Here is a 22,728-nt window from a genome sequence, read left to right on the forward strand (position 1 = left end):
TCTTTCTATACCAATTAACTACGCTACATTCCAGACTTCTGGGAACTAGAAACTCAGCAGCCACCAACTCTGATGACAGGCCCTTCAGCTCAGCCTGCCCTCTAGCTAACGCAGTTACACAAGTGGTCCCAGTGCCCAAAGGGGTAGCCACTATCACATTTACATTTCTCCGTTTATTAATATACATTTAAATTTTGAAGTCCTGGTGGCACGGTGGTTAAGTGTTCGGCTGCTAATCAAAAGGTCGACAGTTCCAAGTAGACACATGAGACTATGTGGGCAGCTCCTCTCTGAAGGCGAGATGAGAGGGCAGAGGGGGACAGGAGCTGGTTGAATGGACATGGGAAGTACAGGGCGGATAGGAGGAGTGTGCTGTCACATTGTAGGGAGAGCAACTAGGGTCACATAATAATGTGTGTATATGTTTTTGTATGAGAAACTGACTTGAACTGTAAACTTTCACTTAAAGCACTTTTGAAAAAAAGGTCGGCAGTTCAGATCTACCAGCCATTCCCTGGAAGCCCTACGGGACAGTTCTCCTCTGTTCTACAGGGTTGCTGTAAGTCGGAATTGACTGGACAGCAACGGGGTTTTTTTTTTTGGTAATGTAGCACTTAACCACTATGCCACGAGGGTTTCCATTTTGGTTGGTTTGGTGGTTTTAATGGCTATTTAAATGTAAATTAATTAAAATTAACTTTTAAGAAACTTAGCTCCTCAAGGGCTCGATAACCACAACCCCATGTGGCTAGTGGCCACCACACTGGGCACAACAGATAGAATACATTTCCATCACCACACAGAAAGTTCTACTGAACAGCACTGACTAGGGTCTCCTCAAAACAGGGGCATTACTGATTAAAAAAAAAGAAAAGCAAAACCAGGATTACATTAATGAATTTGGGTATGTACCTAGGAATCACCATTTGTTGGCAAGGCAAGGATGGGTAACTTTGTGTAACAATTCTGTCCAGCAGCAAAAGCATTTTCTAATTTAGACTCAATATGAATTTTACAAACAATAGAATATTTAAATTAGGATTTGAATTTAATTGCACTTCCAAATTTAAAATCCAGATACATAAATCTGTCTTCACCCCACTATTCCTATTTTTCTAATACAAAACCAATTTATGAAAACCTGCTTTTACATAAAAGCACAGAAGAAATATGAATAAAATTCTGCTTTTAAAAGTATTTTTTTTCTTTTAATCTTATTTCCAATGTAGTTTTTTATACTGAATGACAAGCCTCCACACAGCCCTGGAATTGTTTACTTTTAAATCAGCACAGAAAATGGAAAACATTAGTCATGCCCCACCCAACAAAATGCCTCAGAATAAGAGAAGGGGGTTCCCCCTATAGTGGGCGATGGTAAAGGCAGTTGTCCGGCCATCCCTGGTGCTCAGCCACTGGGAATCTTACTTGGTGAATGAAGTCCATAAGGAAAGAATGGGCTTTCATCTTATCTTCTAGCTGGTGCAGAATAATTAATGCTGTATTGCTGAAGCCAGGCGCTTCTGTTGAAACACAATAACAAAACTGAAGCACACAACATACTGCCTTTACAGTAACTGTTGCCATCAAAATAAAAAGGGAAGAAAGCCTATACAAAGGAAAGCAACAACCTTTCAATATAATTGTTTACAGCGTTTACCCAAGAGTTAAAAAAATTTAGGGGAAAGTTTTGGGGGTTTGATATAATTCTTTACTTGAATTCACACTGTATTCAAAATGCAAAATAAGTTACTGTTTAATCCGTCCTAAGCTTGAGAGCTGAAGAGAAAGTCAAAGGAAGAAGGTAAGCACTGAGGTTTTCTTCATGAACCTCTAATGAGGAGAGAACGTATGTTTCAGACAGTTCACTGGGAACCCCTCAAGTGTCCTTGATGCTGCAGAGCAGTGGGGAGCAAGTGTAAAGAGGGGAGTCACCTGGGGCAGGCAGGAGAACGTGATACCCCCATTTCCACCTGTTGAGACGGCTTACGGCCCCTCTCAGGTGAACGCGGCATTTCTCTTAGCCAAATAAAGTGATTGTGCCAAAATTACCATTTAATTTGGGGACAAATAAGGGCCAAATGTCTAACTATACCATCAATCTCCTTTTAGAAATAAAATGCCAAGGAAGCTAACCAAAAACCCAGTGCATCGAGTCGATTCCAACTCATAGAGACCCTATAGGACAGAGTAGAACTGCCCCATAGAGTTTCTAAGGAGCACCTGGCAGATTCGAACTGCTGACCCTTTAGTTAGCAGCCATAGCAGTAAACCACTGCGTCACCAGTGTTTCCCAAGAAAGCTAAGCAGCGCCAATTAGACTGTCTCAGCTACAACAGTTAGGATTGGCTCTAATGTTTCCCCGGTTTCTATTTTATTATCCAGATCTGTTCTGAGCACCGCCGCGCCGCACCCCCCCCCCCCCCACATTTTTAATTGTGCTTTAGATAAACGTTTACAGGGCATGTTAGTTTCTCACTCAAAAATTTATACACATATTGTTTCATGACATTGGTTGCAATCCCCACAATGCGTCACCACTCATCCCTTTCTACCCCGGGTTCCCACTTTCCATTCATCCGTTCAGTTTTCCGGTCCCTTCCTACCGTCTCTGCTTTTGGGCAGGTGCTGCCCATTTAGTCTCATATACTTGACTGATCTGAGAAGCACTTACTCACATGTATTACTGCTTGTCGTAGAAACAAAACCCAAACCTCCTGCCAAAGAGTCAGTTTTGACTCATTGCCACCCTACGGGACAGAGTAAAACTGCCCCATAGGGTTTCCAAGGAGAAGCCGGTGCATCTGAACTGCCAGCCTTCTGGTTAGCAGCCATACCTCTTAACCATTGCACTGCCAGGGATCCATACCAAAACCAAACCCAGTGCTGTCGAGTCGATTCCGACTCATAGCGACCCTACAGGACAGAGTACAGCTGCCCCACAGACTTTCCAAGGAGCGCCTGGCAGATTCAAACTGCCAGCCCTTTTGTTAGCAGCCGTGGCACTTAACCACTACGCCACCAGGGTTTCTGCCAGGGCTCCATAGGCCTGTCTAATCTTTGGCTGAAAGGTGAATGTCAGAAGTGGCTTCAGTTGAGACACAATGGTGTTCGGAGGCCAGTCTTGGGGGTTCCTCTAGCCTCTGTCAGATGAGTAAGTCTAGACTTTTTTGTGAATTTGAATTTTGTTCTACATCTTTCTCCTGCTCTGTCCAGGACCCTCTGTTGTGATTCCTGGCAGGGCAGTCAGTGGTGATAGCTGGGCACCATCTAGTTCCTCTGGGCTCTGGCTGGTGGAGGCTGTGGTTCATGTGGTCCACTAGTCCTCTGGACTAGTATTTTCCTTGTGTCTTTCCTCTTCTTCATTCTCCTGTGCTCCAGATGTGATGGCACCAACAGATGTATCTTAGATGGCTGCTCACAAGCTTTTAAGATCCTAGGCGCTACTTACCAAAGTAGGATGTACAACATTTTCTTTATGAACTATGTTATGCCAGTTGACCTAGATGTCCTTCAAGACCATGGTCCCCAGTCCTCAGCCCAAGTAACTTGGTCCCTTGAGCTGCTTGGATCTCTGTAGGAAGCTTCTATGACTGTAACCCTTTTGTGCTCTATTATATATATGAACATATATGCTGCACATACAAATATATATGTATGTAAAAATATCCACGGTCAAACCTATATATGTACATAGGTATATTCCTTTACGCCCTCCACCCCTATTGAACATACGTATCTGCCTATGTATCTGCGCTTAAGTTATTATTTTTTACTGTTGTTCTAAAGTTGTATATGCTATAGTATTTACTGTGGTTGCTCTTTTTTTTCTCCTTCTTGTGTCCCTCTAAGTGTCTTCCTTTGCCTTGGTCAAGTTGTGCTGACTTTCCCTGTATTGGGTATCGTCTTTCCCTTCACCAAGGTTAACACTTGTCTATTATCTAGTTAGTGATTTCCCCTCTCCACCCCTCCCCTCCCTCGTAACCATCAAGATTGTATTTTTCTGTGTGTAAACCTTTTTTTGAGTTTTTATAATAGTGGTCTCACACAATATTTGTCCTTTGGTGATTGACTTATTTCACTCAGCACAATGCTCTCCAGATTCATCCATGTTGTAAGACGTTTTGCAGATTTACCTTGCTCTTTATCGTTGTGTAGTATTCCATTGTGTGTATGTACCATAGTTTGTTTATCCATTCATCTGCTGATAGGCACTTAGGTTGTTTCCATCTTTTTGCTATTGTGAACAATCCTGCAATGAACATGGGTGTGCCTATGTCTATTCGTGTGACAGCTCTTATTTCTCCAGGATATATTCCTAGGAGCGGGATTGCTGGATCATACAGTATGTCTATTTCTGGCTTTTTAAAGGAAGCACCATATTGTTTTCCATAGTGCTGGTACCATTTTACACTCCCACCAGCAGCATATGAGAGTTCTGATCTCCCCACAACCTTGCCAGCATTTATTGTTTTCTGAAATTTTTGACCAATGCCATTCTTGCAGGCATGAGATGGTAGCTCATCGTGGTTTTGATTTGCATCTTTATAATGGTTAATGATCGGGAGCGTCTTTTCACGTATCTGTTGGCAGCTTGAATGTCTTCTTCAGTGAAGTGTCTGTTAATGTTCTTTGCCCATTTTGTGACTGGGTTGTCTTTTTACTGTTGTGTTGTTGAAGTTTTCTGTATATTTTAGACATTAAACCTTTACCAGATACATTGTTGCCAAAGATTTTTTCCCCGTCTGTAGGTTCTCTTTTTACTCTCTTGGAAAAGTTTTTTGATGAGCTTAAGTATTTAATTTTTAGGCGGTCCCAGTTATCTGGTTTACCTTCTGGAGTTGAGGCATTTTTAGTTATGCTTGATATTCTATTTATGCCATAAACTAGGGCCCCTAGTGTTGCCCCTATGTTTTCTTTCATGAACTTTATAGTTGTAGATTTTTCATTTAGATCTTTGATCCATTTTGAGTTAGATTTTGTGTATGGGTGAGGTATAGATCCTGTTTCATTATTCTGCCAACGGATATCCTGTTTTGCCAGCACCATTTGTTGAAGAGGTTCTTTCTTCCCCATTTAATGGACTTGGAAACTCTGTTGAAGATCAGGTGCCCATAGGTGGATGGATTTATTTCTGGGTTCTCAGTTTTGTTCCATTGCTCTATGTGTCTGCTGTTGTACCAGCACCAAGCTGTTCTGACTACTGGAGGTGTATAATAGGTTCTGACGTTGGGTAGTGTGAGGCCTCCTACTTTGCTCTTCTTTTTCAGTAACGTTTTACTTAGCCGGAAGCTCTTTCTTTTCCATATAAAGTTGGTGATTAGTTTTTCCATCTCATTAAAGAATGTTGTTGGAATCTGGGTTGGGATTGCATCGTATCTACAAGTTGCTTTGGGTAGTATTGACATTTTCACAATGTTAAGTCTTCCTATCCATGAGCATGGTATGTTTTTCCATTTACGAAGGTCTCTTTTGGTTTCTTGCAGTAATGTTTTGTAGTTTTCTTTGTATACAAGTCTTTCAGATCACTAATCCAGTCACTACCTAGGTTTATTCCTAAGTATTTTATCTTTTGGGGGGCTATTGTAAATGGTATTGTTTTCCTGATTTCTTTTTCCGAGTTCTCTTTATTCTGAGCCTTTTTCAAAACATACCTGTCTTAGGTTGGGTTCTCCAGAGAAGCAAAACCAGTAAAGTGTATAAATGTATACATATAAATATGTATACGTACAGAGAAAGAGGGACTTATATCAAGGAAATGGCTCAGGTAGTTGTAGAGGCTATAATGTCCCAAGTCCCAAGGGTCAGAATAGAGATTCATGTAGCTGCAGGTGCTGATGAACCCAAGATCAGCAGGTTGGAGAGCAGGGCTCTTGCTCACAGGCTAGCTCAAGTTCCAAAAACCAGAGGTCAGCTGAACAGGAGCCAGCTGTGGGATCCAGAGCAAGCAAAAGCCCCTGAGCCCTGCCAGAGTATGTGCCCACACTCAATGCAGGCCACAAGCCCAAGGAAACTCCCTCTCAACTGACTGGCTGCTCACAGCAGATCCCATCACGGGGGTGATCACATACCAAATTTCAACAGGGAAGTGACCACAGTATCACACGACTGCCAAAACACTGAGAATCATGATCTAGCCAAGTTGCCATACAATCTTAAACACTGTAATACCTCAAAGGTTACAATTTTTTAAAAAACATCAAATTTATACTAAATTATTTGAGAAACTAAAACATACTCTTTGAGAGATACCTTTAATAAAAAATTAGAATATTTTTCTCAGAACAGAGCATTCCATCACGTTAAAACTGAAAATTTTCCTACCTTCAGGGACAGACTCAGCCCACCGCGGATCAGACGCTGGATAGTCATCCACCAAGTCCATGCTGACTTGGGTCACAGCTCTGTCTAGTTCAGAATCGGAACCCAAATCAGGGTGGGAGGAAAACAGCTCATCTACCATCATTTGAGCATGACCTAAATCTTTTCTGAAAAACAAGCGGAAAACAAAAGTATTAACGCAGGCAAAACATTTTCAAAACTCACCATGAAAAAGTTGTGAAATTAAAGTCCCATTTATAGGTTTTAGCCCCAAGTTAATTATTTTTAATAAAATTTATTAAAAGGGAGAAAACTATTTGCATTCATTAGGTCAGCAAAATATATATTAAACACAATATGTAAAGCCCTAGAGAAGAAATGGAGCAGTTAACCAGATGTTAAAGACAGTCCTGGACTTTACCAAATATGCAATGTCATGGAGGGATTAGATGAGTAAACAACTACCTACATATGCAAGATAACAACGCAATACAACAGGGAAGAAACAGAGGGTTATGGAGCCCACAGAAGGGAGATCAAACCCAGGAGAGGGCAGGAAAACTTCTTGGAGGAAGTAAGGGTTAAGATGAGGCCTGAAAGGTAAGGGGTTGGTCAGGCAAGACCACAGACAGCATGGGGAGGGAATATCGTTCCACATAGGAGCATGTGCCAACATCTGCAAACGAGGCAGTCTGCAGCTCAGGAAACAGAGGTAAGCTAGAGATAAGGATATATGTTTCCTCAGACCACCCAGGGAGCGGACAGGGAAAAACCAGGGCAGAGTCCTTAGGAATACCACCAATAAAAAGAATCGGGTTCTTCTAAGTTGGTCAGAGAGATTAGAGGAAAACGACGTTTCCACGAACCCAAGAAGGATCAGGCATGGTTCATAAATTCAGAGTGGATGAATCACACAATGAGAGAACAAAGAGCTCTGTAAAAACCATGTTATAGAGTGTGACCTTCCACCTAAGGAAAACGCAAAGTCACTGACTTTAAAGGAAGAAGTGTTGTGATTTGATCTAGTCAGAAAGATCATTCTAACTATGATATACAGAAGGGATTAGAGGGTGATAAGACGAAAGGGAAAGAAATCCAGCTTGGTTACTGCAGAATTCTAGGCAAGAGAAGATCACAGTCTCTGCTAGCAGTGGTCGCAGTGGGGAATGAAGACAGGCAGTCAGACTTAAGAAACACAGCTGTATGAGGTAGAATTTGGCAAATGATTGCATCTAGGAGCGAAGGTAACAGACATGTAAGGATGGCTCCCAAGCTTTTGCTCTGAACATCTGAATGGACGGTAATGCTCTTCACTGGAACGGGGGGTAGGGAAGGAATAATACGCAGAGAAGACAAGTACCATTTCAGATACACTGACGCTGAGGTGCCTGTGAGATATAAGCTGCTTTCAGACATCATCTATTTGTACCAGGGCTGGGTACATCTGGGTTTATTCAGCAAATGAAGCTAAGGGAGCAGAAAACATCATTCAGGGAGTATAGAGAGAGAGGAATATGGTACCCAAAAAAAACCAAACCCACTGCCATCGAGTCGATTTCGATTCATATGGTAGACAACAGCAAATGCAGACAACCTTTCAAACAGATTAGCTATAAAGAGGAATAAACAGATAGCGTGGTAGCTCAAAAGAGGGCACAAAGTCAAATAATTTTTTTTTTAAAATGATGAATTAAATATGATCAACTACAGATGGTCTGTACAAAGGCATTCGACTATGTGGATCATAACAAATTATGGGTAACACTGTAAAGAATGGGAGCTCCAGTAGAGCTGACTACAGAAACACAGAACAAATGCCTACAAGTGTTATTGGCCAAGTGGAAGTTTGAAATGTACTTACATTGTAGGGTACGGGAATACAAAGTTTTCTGTGGCAAGGTCTAACCAAACATAATGATTCCAGTCAACAGAGTAAGTTTCCTAAAACTCTGATCAAAAAAAGAATTTACATTCATATTTTTTGAGCTAAGTAAAATAAAAACCAAAATAATATAAAAATTAATTTAAAATAATTTATATTACTATAAAAATAGTAATAATACCTTAGTAAAAAACTACACAGATAACACAAAGTGTCATTTGTCTGTTTTGACCCTCAGAGAGCATTTGGCAAAGTCTGAAGATGATTCTGGTTGTTAGGACTTGGGGGGAAGGGTGCTATTGGCATTTAGTGGGCCGGGGCCAGGGATGCTGCTACACATCGTACAATGCACAGGACAGCACCCAGAACAAAAAAAATTATCTGCCCCCAGACGCTAACAGTGCCAGTGTTGAGAAATACTACTTTACAGGTACTACAACTCCAATTGTGAAGAGTAATGTTTTAAGACTACTGGCTGACACTACCTTAGAAATAATAACTTATTAACCCCAGGGAACTTCAACCACGCTAAAGAGAATGATTCTATGGGCAGAGCTGTGGTAATTACTCTGTCCTTAAGGTTACTATACTCTCAAAATTTAAGGTCAGGGACCCCTTTTCGTGCCTATTATCTTCCCCTATAAAACACTGGAAACCCTGGTGGCATAGTGGTTAAGTGCTACAGCTGTTAACCAAGAGGTTGGCAGTTCGAATCCACCAGGTGCTCCTTGGAAACTCTACAGGGCAGTCCTACTCTGTCCTATAGGGTCGCTATTAGTCGGAACTGACTCAACGAAAGTGGGTTTGGTTTTTTGGTTTTTATAAAACATTTAAAAATAACTGTACTGGATTGGGTTCTTATACCACTGGAACCTCAGAATGCGACCTGATTTGGAAATACAGCCTTTGCAGATATAATTAGTTAAGGTAAGGTCATACTGAATTAGGGTGGGCCCTAAATCTAAGTAGGCTATGTGAAGGCATCCAGACACGGAGAAGAGGGCCACGTGAAGACACACAGACACGGAGAAGAGGGCCACCTGAAGACAGAGGCAGAGGCCAGAGCGGGGCAGCTGTAAGCCATGGAACACCAAGGTCTGTCAGCAGCCCCTAGAAGCTGGGGAGAGGCATGGAAGGATTCCACCTAGATCCTCTAGAGGGAGACAGCCCTGTCAACACTGATTTCAAACTTCTAGCCTCTGTGAAAGATAAATTCTGTTGTTTTAAGTCACCAAGTTTGTGATAATTTGCCATGAGAGCTCTAGGAAACAAAGACAATGACCCTGGTGACCTGCCACACTATCATTTAAAATGTGAGATGCCACAATCTGCCAGAATTACGTAGAAAAGACATACTGTGCAAGAAAAAACCACGGTGTTTTAATCCAAATCTTGGCAGTAAAATTGAAGACCATACAACAGAATAAGATTAAAAGAATAACACTATTAAAAAAAAAAAAAAAACTTGTCTAATGTTGCCCTCTTGTGGACAAGAAACTAAAATGGATCATTACAACAGCACAGAATTTTAAAATCCCAAAAGCACTTCAGAGTCTAATTCCCTGTCACCTCTTGTGAGAGTGAGCCACTTCGAGTTTCCATCAGACCTAGATATCACTGTCAACGGACTTACGGGATTATAAACCGAGCATCGGGGGCCATGGAGGCAGTCAACCCTAAACATGTCTTCGAAACCAAGATCTGCTAGATAAACTAACAGATACTTTGTCCATTTCAACCTCCACCTCAGTCAACACTTTGCAGATGAAGAAACAGAACCCAGAAATCTCAGGCAACCTGCCCAATGCCCCATGCAGCTACTTAGGGGCAGAGAGCAAGGGCTGGATGAATTTTCCTGAGTTCATTCAAATACAAATTTATTACACCTTTTAAGGAAGGTACAAGAATACATGATATACAGAATGCATGTATAGGATAAACTGAAATTACTGGATTCATCTTAAAAAACAGAAGAGATATTAGGTCAGCAACGGCCAGCAATTATTCTCCTGTGACTCTGTAAGAGATGACGTGGCAGGGGCATCTAATTTCACGAGGGGGAGACAGAATCACCATCAGCAACTGCCCAAGGCTGATCCCTAGGAGGCGGGGGTCAGACATGCTTCCTCTCTCTGCCACCTTGACCAACTCTGATACCAACTGTCCCTCCCTTTCTACTTCTCTACTGGGTTCGATAACTCACTGCAATGGGCCCAAATAACTCACAAACCATACTTACAGTTATGAGGTTTATTAGGGAAGGAACAGGTTACAATTCAGGATCAGTAACAACTCAGGAGAGCTTCTCAGCCATGCCACAGGCAGGCTTCTCCCTGGCCCTGGCCCTGGCCCGCCCTGCTTGGGCAAGTGTTACAAAGCTCTTTAGCTCTGCCATTAAGTGCCCGGAGGCACCCCACTCTGCCAGTAAGCCTTGGCCTGAAGGCACTCAGCTCTCTTGCTCTGTGAGTCAGCAAGCCTAGTTCCACCAAATGCCCAGAGGCACCCCATTCCACCAGGAAGCCTCCTGCCCAAAGATTCTCAGCTCTCGCGCTCTCTGGGTCAGCAAACCCACTATAACTGCCTTGCTCTGTGGGCCAGGAAGCCCACTGTGCCGTCTCCTGCCAGTTTCCTGGTCCTGCTGCCGCTGTTTCTCTGCTGCTGCTTCTCGCCGTCTCCTGTGTTGCAGCTCTCTGTCTCCTGGGTCTAGGAGGTTCTCAGGGCAGGAACCCTGGGTCCAAAGAATCTGTTTCACTCCCATCTCTTCTTCTTGGTGCTAGTGAGGCCCCCCCCCCACCCCCCCACGAAGCCACCTCTGGGCTGGCTCATCTTAAGCCCAGCAGGATGGCAAAATTGACCACTTCCCTCATTAGGGTTCTACATGCTTTATTTGTATGGTCCTACACCCACAAGGGTGCCATGTACCTTACCTGCATTATTAGAAAGCTATCCAATCCCTTTTGTGGGCCAAACCAACAACCACCTTATTTGCATAGCCCCACCCAATCATTTGGTGGGAGTTCTGAGACCATGGCAAGAAAGGCCATATAAAAATGGCAGTCTTGCTTTGGCCAACTGAATATTAGCAAATATGACACAGCAAAGACTTGGAAAGTGGTATGCACTGAGACTTGATCTTGCCACTCCTTGAGTCAAAAAAAAAATAAAGCAATATAAAAACACGCCCAGGGTAGCCTGCTAGCTGATGAGAGATGACACAAAACAGAGATAGTTGACTGCCAGCTGCCTGGCAGCTGACCACAGACAATGAGCCCACCCGAAACTAGTAACACCGCCACCTGAGCCCTGCCTCGAAGAGCCAAACTGCAGAATCGTAAGCTAGACTAACTAAGTCACTAGTTTTTGTGGTGATTTTAATTTTTTTTTTAATAGACCAAGCCTAATTCCTTTAATGTACTGACAGAATTTTGTGTTCAATTTATTTTCCTTAACATACATGACTCTTCCACACTGTCTTCATGATCACTATTTTTAATGGCTACTCTGTCTTCTATTAAGTGGAGAGGTTATGTGAGATCATATTTTTTTTTCCTAGCCTACTTGGAACCCTACTGTGGCTACCAAGTTAAGAATAATATTTTGTTAAAGTAATAAAACTAAAAAAAAAAAAAAATTCTCCTCTTGATGGCATAATTTCTCCCACTCCTACCATTCAACAAATAAGTAGTATGTATCAGTAAAACATGCCCTCAGAAAAAAATAAACCGTAATTTAAAAAACATGTAATACCTGCAGTATTGGAGAAAAGCGGCTTTTAGCAACCTGGTTTTATCTTCCTGAGCTATGGTTTCATTCTTTGTAGTGGTCTCAAAAACCATACTCTGTAAAATAACAAACTACAGGTTAGAGGTGAAGGTATCAGAATATTCTCAATTACTGGACTAAAAGCCAGATATAACTTAAGACATCAACACACACTGTTTAACCATACTGACTACACCAATGGTTTATACACTGAAGATGTTCACGGAAACGTGATAAACGGCATCAAATGGTCAACTGAAGTCCTAAAGAGAAGGCACAAATAATTCAGGAATTATACTGTGATAAAATTATTTGGGGATTTCATCATAACCAGTACAATCTTTTTATAAGTTTGCTCTTATATAACTAATCACAATGTATATTACTAAGTACAACGGTTGATTATAAATTCTAAGTTTAAACAAAGATTTAGAAAAATTTAAAGGAAATGGAGCACTGTAAGATATCTTGAGAACATACAGCAGTATTACAATATCCATACGATTAAATTTTTTTCTTGAAACTGTACCAAATTACTAATTTTGAATTATAAAAATAGTCCATATTTTCACATATTATACAAATGAAATAATTCTAAGCAGTATTAATTATTTTTAGTATCTTATAAAAAAATCTGATGGATGGATGCTGTAGCGAGTTTCTGCTTGGTGTGATGTAAAAATTTTGCAGATGAACAGTGGTGACGGTCACACAACATGGTAATGTAATAATGCCACTAAACTGTACACTTACAAATGGTTCAAATGGCAAACTTTTGGTCATATATATTTTATCGCAGCACAACTAAAAAAAATCTTATGGATATGATTTCAAGATGACAGAAAATAATGGCTTTTATTCCACTATTCCTCTCAAATCACCCCAAAACAACAATAAGAAAAAGAAACACAACCTCCACCAAAACCTCCGTGAGTCTAACCCTAACACGTGACACTGGAAACAAGAAGCATGGCAAACGGCGGGGCAAAGAGGAGACAAAGCTGAGAGTGTGACATGGGCACCAGTGTCGACGAGAAGTTGGAGGAAATGGAGGCGGGAAGTTCCAGGGTGAGACCTGTGCGGCTGCTAGGTTTGCGAAGTGTGACAATAGGAAAACTGTACTGAGAGGAATTTTATGGAGCTGCTGGAAGGTATGGGAAGAGTGAGACCAATAGTAAAGAAAAAGTAAGGAAATGCAAAATGAGTCAATTAACTCCAAGAATCACACAAATCTGTATCATAAAGGAAATATAATCTGTATGTTATTTGGCTTGGCAAACCGTAAGCAATATTCACATTGTCATTATAGTGAAAAAGTTTATACTGGGATGATGAAGGCAGGAGAAAGAGTGTAAGCTACCCAAAATCCTCAGCTTCCATAACAGGAAGTCAACAGAGCTCTAAAATGATGAATCAAGAGACAGAAGTATATGTATTACTTATAAATATGGAGAAAAAATACCAGAAAAAACAACTAAAAAGACTTAAAAGTAGTTGCTTTGGGAAAAAGGACAAAGTGGATGAGGGAGAGAAAAGATCTAATACTTTTATCATAAACCTTTTAAAACAGTTTGACTTTTTAAAACATTTGTGTAAAATACTCTCATAAAAATAAAAATTGAAAATCTTATGGGACCATTTTACCTCACTGTTTGGGCCAGCAACTGAAGATGTCAGCGAATCTTCAAGATCTTCTGCTAATATGGACACGTTTTCCCTCAACATAATAGCCATCAATCCACTGTTTCTAGAAAAAACGATAGGAACACCACCACAGGAGCCAGCTCCTAAAATGCTATCTCCTTAATATAAAAAAAAAAATACACAATTAAATATACACAACAAAACGTTTTCCAAAATCTGCCAGCCTAGGCAGAAAATCATCTTGAACATTTTTTTTAAAGTTTTTTTTTCCCCCTTTATAGTACTATTCCTCTCTGACCTCAGCTTTTTAAATCCTAAAATCAAATGTCAAGAACCTCTTGTTATTTGAAGAAGCAGGCGCTGTGTCCTCCGGCTTTAAGGACAACAAAAACTAGCCTCGTGAAAGAGTAATGACAATAGACCTAAAACTACAAGTAAGCCAAAAGCGAAAATTATTCATTCTGCAAAACTGAGAATAACAGCTTTTTTAATCCCATGGAGCCCTCTTGCCCACTCTGTCTTTACCTTATTGGATCAGCCAATGAAACGTAAAGGAAAAAAAAAAAAAAACTAAGCCTGCTCTTAATAACTCCTATTTTTTTTTTTTTTTTTATAGGGCTGCTATGAGTTGGAATCGACTCGATGGCAATAGGTTTGGTTTGGTTTTTGAACCCAAAGTCAAGGCTCTTATCCTGAGACTAGAAAACCTAGGCTCCATCCTATTGCCTCATCTGGATTTTGCCCTCTTTCACTCCTGACCAGTCTCCCTCCAGCCCCACCCCTGCACCCGTTTCAGTCCCCCTGCATGAGTCTACATCCGGGATTCTTCTTGTCCAGGAGTCTGGACCAGTGATATTTAAAGAACATCAACTCAGACTAAACCACTCTTATTAACTCAGAATAAGCAATTACTTCTCTTAGCGTCTGTTCTTTCCTTCTTGGCCTCTTCTCCTGGGAAAAATGCTACTATTATTTGCCTCTGAATATAACAGTTTGGGAATTCTACCACATTTTTAGTTTTTCTGTAGGGTTGTGACTTCAATTACTGTAGGTATGTTACTGAATGTCTCAGAAATACTTGTAGGCATCAATCATGCCAGAAGCAACAGTTAAGAAAAGAGAATAAAAACTACTCAGGCTGACTAATGAGTTCACTAATCATGCTCTCTAGAACTGCTACCTTACCTTGTGCTGCAAAGCCAATTTTCTCCCGAGGAAGAGAAAGCCTCCCATTTCCCGTGGAGCACACGTAGATTGCATTCTCAGTACACAGATAGGCAGTCTGGTTTGAAAAGTTCGGAACTACCAACCGACACTTTATCAGGTCTTCAGACTGAAAATTAAACACAAAGTTATATTTAAGGAGAACTCAAACCAAAACACCACAAACCAAAATACTGGTTTGTATGATTTAATAATTCATGTTCTTTTTAAACAACATTATCTCATAAAAATGCTAAACAGGCAACTCACCAGTAAAAACCTAATCTGAATACTACCCATAGGTTGATTTACCAAAAAAAAAAAAATGACAGAGTAAGCTTATAAACATCAACTAGGGAAATCATTTGTTGAGTTACAACAAATGCCTATAACAAATGAGAGCGAGAAAATAGAAGCATTAATTCATTATATTATTTTAGAACTGACAAATACTTTATAAACAATCTTTGAAAAATAAACATTGTGGTTATTTTACTGTCAAGATACAAAGCACAAACAAGTTAACTTGTCCAAGTTGATACAGAAACTCAAAGGCAGACAATAAAAATGACTTAAACGATAAAATTAGCAAATGCTAAAATGATAATTTTAAATTAAATGATAATGAGTTATTAAAGAACTAATGTTAGAAATAACACATTAGAAGTGGCATTCTAGGTTTTTTTTAAATTAATTCTCAAATTGTTTATATTCTGCTGCATTGTCTGAAAAAAGTTTTTTTTTTTAAACACAGCATGTTTTCCCTTCATAATCAGAAAACATGATAAGGCTTATTCTGTTTAAAATAAAAGAACAAATTAAAAGTTTTCCGGACAGGATTTAGTTAAATAAGTCATATTAAGAATAAGGACTGAAAAGAATTAGATCCTATACAAGATCAGTGAAACGAATTTACAGCTGTCAAGGTTTTCCTCATGAACATCACAGCTATTAAGATATATGTTAAATTGCTCTGAATAACTTAAATTTAGAAAGCCTACCTTTTGATGGATTGTAAGAAAATTGAATAAGTATATAATGTTGTTGTCTACAAATATGATCCTGTTTTGGGCAAAAAGTGATTTTTTCGTGTAATACAGAGGGCTTGAGGCCAAACTCCAATTCCTATCAGGTTTCTTTCTTACCTTCATCCTGTAGCTCATGGTCAATATTCCTTTCTAATCACTAATACAGAAACAACAACCCAGTTATAAGAGAGGGAGCAGAAGAAACAAATGGCTCACTGCTGGCTGATTCCACTCTCATTTTTCTTGAACCAATGAGATTCAGAGACGGCAAAGAAAATGCAACAACGTCTAAAACCAAGCAATCTGAAAATATTTCTAAGCCCCCTAGGTCAATCTCTTAGAATCCGGCCCTGCAATGGTTAGAAAAAGAACTCCATGTGGGTCATCAGCTGTCAGACGTTAAGTCTTACCTGGAAAGGTGGGTTATACTGAGTGACTTCTACAGTAACTGCACCTGCCATCTGGTAGCCATCATCTTCCACTGTTACCAGAGAGTAATACACGAGACATGGCGTGTCTGCTGGATGCCAGGCTGCGGCCAAAATCAGGAGCCCATCACTAGTCAAGGAAAAGGAAAGATCTACAGCCTCTTTGGGAAACAGTTTGGCAGTTTCTGATAAACATACTCTTACCATATGACGTAGCACTCCCACTCCTAGGTATTTACTCAAGAGAAATAAAAGTTTATGTTCATTACACAAAATCCTCTGTGCAAATGTTTACAGTGGCTTCATTCATAATTGCCTAAAACTGTAAACAACCCAAATGTCCTTCAGCTGTTCAACAGATAAACAAATCTTGGTACAGCCATACAATGGAATGCTATTGAGCAATAACAGGTAAGAAACTATTGGATAAACCTCAAATGTGTTATGCTAAGTGAAAGACGCCAGACTCAAAAGGCTTTATACTACATGATTTCATTTATATGACGTTTTTAAAAAAAGGCAAAATTAGAGTGACAGGAAACAGATCAATGATTGCCAGGAGTTGGGGGTAAAGGTGGGAGTTGCCTACAAGCGGGCACAAAGGAATTTCGGGGGTGATGGAACTATTCTACATCAATTGTGGTGGTAGTTAAATGACTATGCATTTGCCAAAATTCACAGAATTACTACACATTAAAGAGGGCGAATTTTACTGTATATAAATTATAGCGCAACAAACGTGATCTAAAAAAAAAAAATCAAGAAATTCTCTAATCCAAGCCCATGCCCTGTTATTTAAGTGAGGTTTTACTGAAACAGTCATACCCATTCATTTACATACTATCTACAGATGCTTTCATGCTCTAATGGCAAAGTTGAGTAGCTGCAATAAAGACTTTTTGGGGGGCCCTTTTACAGAAAAGGTGTGTCAATCCCTGATCTAATCAGTCACCTTTGTCCCAAGGAAAACATTTTTTTTATTTTAACTATTAGTTACTGAAATTTTAAGCTGCTGTCTATGTGGAAACAAGCTTTTTTCCATCTTAAAGTTTCTACGTTCCTCTTAGTCTACCAGAGTTGTTGCTCCCAACAAAGAATTAAATGATCTCTAATCTCAACCCTTCCAAAACATTTAGTAGCATTATTAGCAACTTGCATTCAAGTTCAGAAATATTAACAGGGTAGCAAGCGCCTCTACTGACAACTAAAAAAAAGTCAATCGCTAAACAGTAAGAAAAAAGTTAGTGACTGAATTACACATTACTCAGGTCAAGTAATTTTAACATAGCTTTGATTTCCTTCTTCGCTATTCTCTTCTCCCAGCTCCCCAAACCTTATCACTTCCACTTGAAGTATTCAAAGTAAATCAAGGATATTGGCCCAAACTTGTTACATATAGATGATATATAAGAACACATATGAAGGAACTGAGATAGGACTCAAAGAATGTAGTCTTGAGAATCTCACCTCTATACCAAGTAAGGTACAGCAATACTGGTTCATCAACGGCAACAATGTACCACACTGGACAGTAATGGAAGAAACACTGTGTAAGGAGCAGGGAGCATACTGGAACTCTCTGTACTTTGTGCACAATTTTTCTGCACAGATACAGGGGGTAGGGGAGTACTGCAGAATCACGCCTTGGGTGTGCCCATGAAGTCATGGAGACATAGCTAACAAACAGGATTTCTTACAGTGGTGACAGGATCAGTTTCATCTGACACCTTTCTAAACAAATCTTCAGGCTTGAAAAAACACGGAGTTACTTTAGGTAATGAAGACGATGGGAAGACAATCAGAATTTGCCAAGTCAATAAAAACTGGACAAGTAAGTCTTCATGAGGGTATATACAAGGTAATAAACTTAAGAATAAAAAACCCAAGTTTTACATCTAAAACGAACATTCTGAGCTTTGCATCAGTAATCATCTAGTAAAAGAACTTACAAGCCACACATTCTGGTCAATTAATATCTAAGCCTACGTTGCAGCTCTAGTCAAAATCGGTAACAAATCATGAGTATGAGAAAGACAAACTCCACTCTTAAAGTGAAGAAAAACAGCTATAGATGTAACACTCTGTATGGTTCTGATCACTACACCTCCAATACGTAAGAGAGTGATAACTGGGTAATCTGGAGTAAAGGTGAGGAGGAGGATAAATAAGACTGAGTGCTATGGCTTTACCAGCCACCCCGAGGATTGTGTTACCATGACAACACAATGGGGATAAGCCCTGGGTCTGACCCAGGAGAGCAATTCCTAAGCATGTTTCTCTTTTCTATTCTCAACCTCCATGTCTCCAATCCTGAACTACATGTGAAAAAAATGTCCACATTACATGCCACGTGGGTTGTGTCCTCAGCAGCAGCCCTAGCTTTCTGAGTCTGATAAAGATAAATGAAAACAGATAAACTATAATTAAACTGCTCACTGAAAATAAATAAACACTATTATTTCTATATCTTTGATAGCTTTTATAAAGTTCTTAAAAACTGTAATGAGGATGCTACTGACAGTCATTGAAGCCCAAGAGGACAAAAATATACACAAAAGAGCAGCAGAATCCTCCACTGAACGAGAAGAATCTGTTCTGCTGAACTAAAGTGACACATAACAAGAACACAGTAAAAATTACTCTAAAACAAAAAATAGTCCTTAACTTCTGAAAAGCTGTGTTTCAAAAGATTACAAGTCACATATATGAACTCATGAGCTTTCTCATAGAATCTATGTTACAAATGGTATTTAAGTGTCATCTGAACTTTAGTGTTAAAGTTAAATAATAATATGGAATTACTCAATATGACTCAGGGCATATATGAAAAGCCCACATTAAACTTTATTAAGAAAGACTGACTGAGAGTTTTTCCCATGAAATCTGGAAGAGGACAAGGGTGCCCACTCTAACCGCTTCTATTCAATATTGTATTACAAGTTCTAGCCAGAGAAATAAGACAAGAAAAAGAAATAAAAGGTATCCAGATTGGAAAAGTAAAATTATCTCTATTTGTAAATGATATGATCTTATATACAGAAAATCTCAGAGAATCCACAAGAAAACTTCTACAGATAATAGAGGAATTTAGCAAAGTTGCAGGGTACAAGGTCAACAAACAAAAATTAGTTGGGATTCTAAACACCAGCAATGAGAAATCACAAAGGGAAATTAGGGAAACAATCCCATTTACAATAGCACCAAGAAACTAAAATACCTAGGAATAAATTTAACCAGGGACATGAAAGACTTATATGATGTAAATTATAAAAAACTGCTGAAAGAGATTAAAGAAGTTTTAAACTGATGAAAAGATGTTCCATGTTTATGTATTGGAAAGCTTAATATTGTTAAGATGTCAATACTAAGCAAAGCGATCTAAAATTCAATGTAATCCTAATCAAAATTCCAACAGCCTTCTTAAACAGAAATGGAAAAACAAAAACAGAAAATAACAAATGTTGGCGAGGATGTCAGAAACTGGAACCCTTATCCATTGCTGGTGGGAATGTTACTACATGATCCAGCAATTCCACTCCTAGGTATATACCCAAAGGACTTGAAAGTGGAGACTCAAACAGATACTTGTACACCCATGTTCACTGCAGCACTAGTTCCAATAGCCAAGAGGTGAAAACAACCTAAATGGCCAACAACAGATGAACAGATAAACAAAATGTGGTACATGCATACAACGGAACGCTACTAAGCTGGCAGCAGAAATGAAGTCTTGATACAAGCTACAACATGGACAGAACTGGAAGACACGATGCTGAGACATGATGCCAATCACAAAAAGACAAACAGTGCATGACCTCACTCGTATAAAAAGATAAAAAAAGGCAAATGTAGAGACCAAAGTTTATTAGTGGGAGGAAGGTTACTGCTTATATAGTGTTGAGTTTCGGTTTACAGTGATGGAAAAATGGCATTTTAGGGAAGGTTAGTAGTCAATTACTGTAACTACTGTCAGTAAGTTGTATACCTATAAAAAGCTGAACTGGCAAAAACTGATAGACATATTTACAACAATGACAAAAGAAAAATGTAGCTGCTGAGGCTGCTTATGTACAACCATCATGGGATTTGTTCCTTTTTTTTTTGGGAGTTTAGGGTCATGGTTTCATGGGACATCCCAGTTAACTGGCCTAATAACATGTTTAGTGCTTCTGTTCTAACTCCTAGTTCACTGGTTACTGCCTGGGTCTTAAAAACTTGCAAGTGGCCATCCAAGGCACAACAATTGGTCTCTATTTGGCTGGATCAACAGAGAAAGAAGAGTCGGGGAATAGGAGGAAGAAATGGAATGTGTGCCTAATTGTCTTCCTGAACAACTGCCTCCTTTGCCATGAGACCAGAAACACTGGATGGTGTCCAGCTACTGATACCAGTACATTCTGATCAAAGATTCTACAGTAGAATCCTGATCAAAAGGGGGTAAATGCAGAACAGAATTTCAAATTCTCATAGACTTCAGAGTTTCTGGAGTCATGGAGGCCAGATGAGCCCCTGAAACTACCGGCCTGAGATAATCTTTAAACCTTAAACCAAAAATACCCTTGGAAATCTTAAAACCAAATAATAGTTTAGCTTAACTAGTATAAAAAGTTCTGTCTTGAGCATTATGCTCTTTTAGGTGCTATCTATATGGGATCAAATAGACAAGAGCAACATAAAAGATGACACAGGAACCTTAGGAGCAGTGCGTTTATGTTAATGGGCAAGAATAACTCAGAAAGAGAGGGTGAAGATGGCTGCACAACTCAAAGAATGTAATCAATGTCACTGAACTGTGCAAGCAGAAACTGTTAAACTGATGTATGTTTTGTTGTGTATGTTCTCAACAACAAAACACATAAAATTAAAAATTATAATAATAATATTATGGGATTAATTAGCTTTATCAGACTAACCTGGGATCGTAAGTACCACTTAGAGCACTGTTTGTAAGAGGAAATTCACTGAGTACAAACCACAATTAAGTTCCAACTTGTACTGCCAAGACAATCTTACCCTACTCTTCTTTTACTCAGTATAGCCACAAAAGTAAGTTAACCAAAGCTCCTTCAGCAACAGGAAAAGGGCAGGAAAAGTGCGCTTGCCTCTCTAGGAGAGAATGCTCCCAGCACCAAGTGCACCACTGCAGTGGCCAAGGACAGACCCTCGGGTGTCTCTTGGCAGCGAAGAGAGAAGAGCCAGCTGTGAGACCAGAAGAGATACACCTCTAACCAAGGCAGACAACACGTGTCAGGATATACACGGCAAGGTTGACAGCGGCCTATATTTCTAACTAGCATCACTAGGTAAAGACATAACAAGCCCACTTAGCAAGGCTCAATAGGGGACATGAGAAGATCAGCACCAGAGGCACTAGAAGAACAGACAGCAAGACTGCTCATCATTTTGGAGTACTGCAAATTTATTTTTCCAAGCTATTATCTATATTCTTTATGACAAATTAATTGCTTACCAGTTTTGCTTCAGATCCAAATAGCGAATGTTGACACCCTCTTTAATAGCTTCATAGTTACTTTCAGATCCCTATATGAAGACATCAATAATGTAAGCTCCTTGAGTGCAGGAATCATTGTCACCCTTGTATCCCCAGCAATTCATAAAGTACCCCGCTGACAGTAGCTGAAACATCTGTTGAATGAATAACGTATAAATTTTTGTTCCTTACCCAAATAGCATCAGCAATGCTCTCCTTGAGGGCTCTATTTATATCCCAACTCTGTGCGTGTTTTTCTGAAGAATCGTCTAACTCCCATTTACTGATGTTTGAATTTGTAAGGCTATACAAACTTGACCTCTCTCTATCCCAAAGGACACTTGAAAGCTATATGAAGAGAAGAAAAAGATCAAATTTATGCATTATTAAGTTCTAATTCTTCTGAAATTCAAATTGCATGTTTTATGACTATTTGATTAGTGATCCTAGCAGAAGTTCTCATTCAGGATCTGAAGGAAGGTGTGATCCGGAAACAGACCTTGAAAGCACAGTAGGGTTACCACAGGCAGCAGTACAAAGGCGGAAGATGAAGGAAGAACCAAAAGCTGGGGAGGCAGGAAAGTGACAGGGTCTTCAGAGAGCAAGAGGTAGTGCTGTTAAACTGGAATTTAGACTCTAAGTAGAAAAGGAGCAAAATTAAGGCTAGAGTGAAAAGTCAGGAGCACACAGTGGAGAGTCCTGAAGGTGAGTGAGTTTGTAAATCTAATAGGCAAGGGAGATATTATTAACCGCTTCTGAGCAGAGGTGTGACAACCTAGAGCTGTGTTATAGAAAAATTAATCTGGCAGAGATGTGTGTAGTTGTACTTTTTAAGTACATATTTGCTTAGGAAGTATAGATGTGTATTTTTTTAAGCTAGGTATACATGAATGTTTTGTGTTAAAACCCTAACATCTCGTTTCTCCTGTCACCATGACTCTAGCCACTTACAGGGCAGGAGGTGCCAACGAT

The 22,728-nt window shown here is 39.7% G+C and overlaps 1 protein-coding gene across 2 annotated transcripts in view; it reads right to left on the minus strand.

Annotated features, from left to right (window-relative positions):
* Nucleotides 1-22,728, minus strand: part of NUP133 (nucleoporin 133) — a 62,560-nt gene that overhangs the window by 26,853 nt on the left and 12,979 nt on the right. For both annotated transcript variants that reach the window (XM_003415223.4, XM_064282914.1), the window contains 8 exons: nt 21,949-22,104; nt 21,736-21,806; nt 16,248-16,395; nt 14,792-14,939; nt 13,607-13,764; nt 11,948-12,039; nt 6,322-6,485; nt 1,426-1,520 (listed from right to left, as the gene is read on the minus strand). In XM_003415223.4, coding sequence (XP_003415271.2) covers nt 1,426-1,520; nt 6,322-6,485; nt 11,948-12,039; nt 13,607-13,764; nt 14,792-14,939; nt 16,248-16,395; nt 21,736-21,806; nt 21,949-22,104 — 1,032 coding nt within the window. The remainder of the gene's footprint in view (nt 1-1,425; nt 1,521-6,321; nt 6,486-11,947; nt 12,040-13,606; nt 13,765-14,791; nt 14,940-16,247; nt 16,396-21,735; nt 21,807-21,948; nt 22,105-22,728) is intronic.

Source organism: Loxodonta africana, chromosome 3 (assembly GCF_030014295.1).
Source record: "Loxodonta africana isolate mLoxAfr1 chromosome 3, mLoxAfr1.hap2, whole genome shotgun sequence".
Lineage (NCBI taxonomy): Eukaryota > Metazoa > Chordata > Mammalia > Proboscidea > Elephantidae > Loxodonta > Loxodonta africana.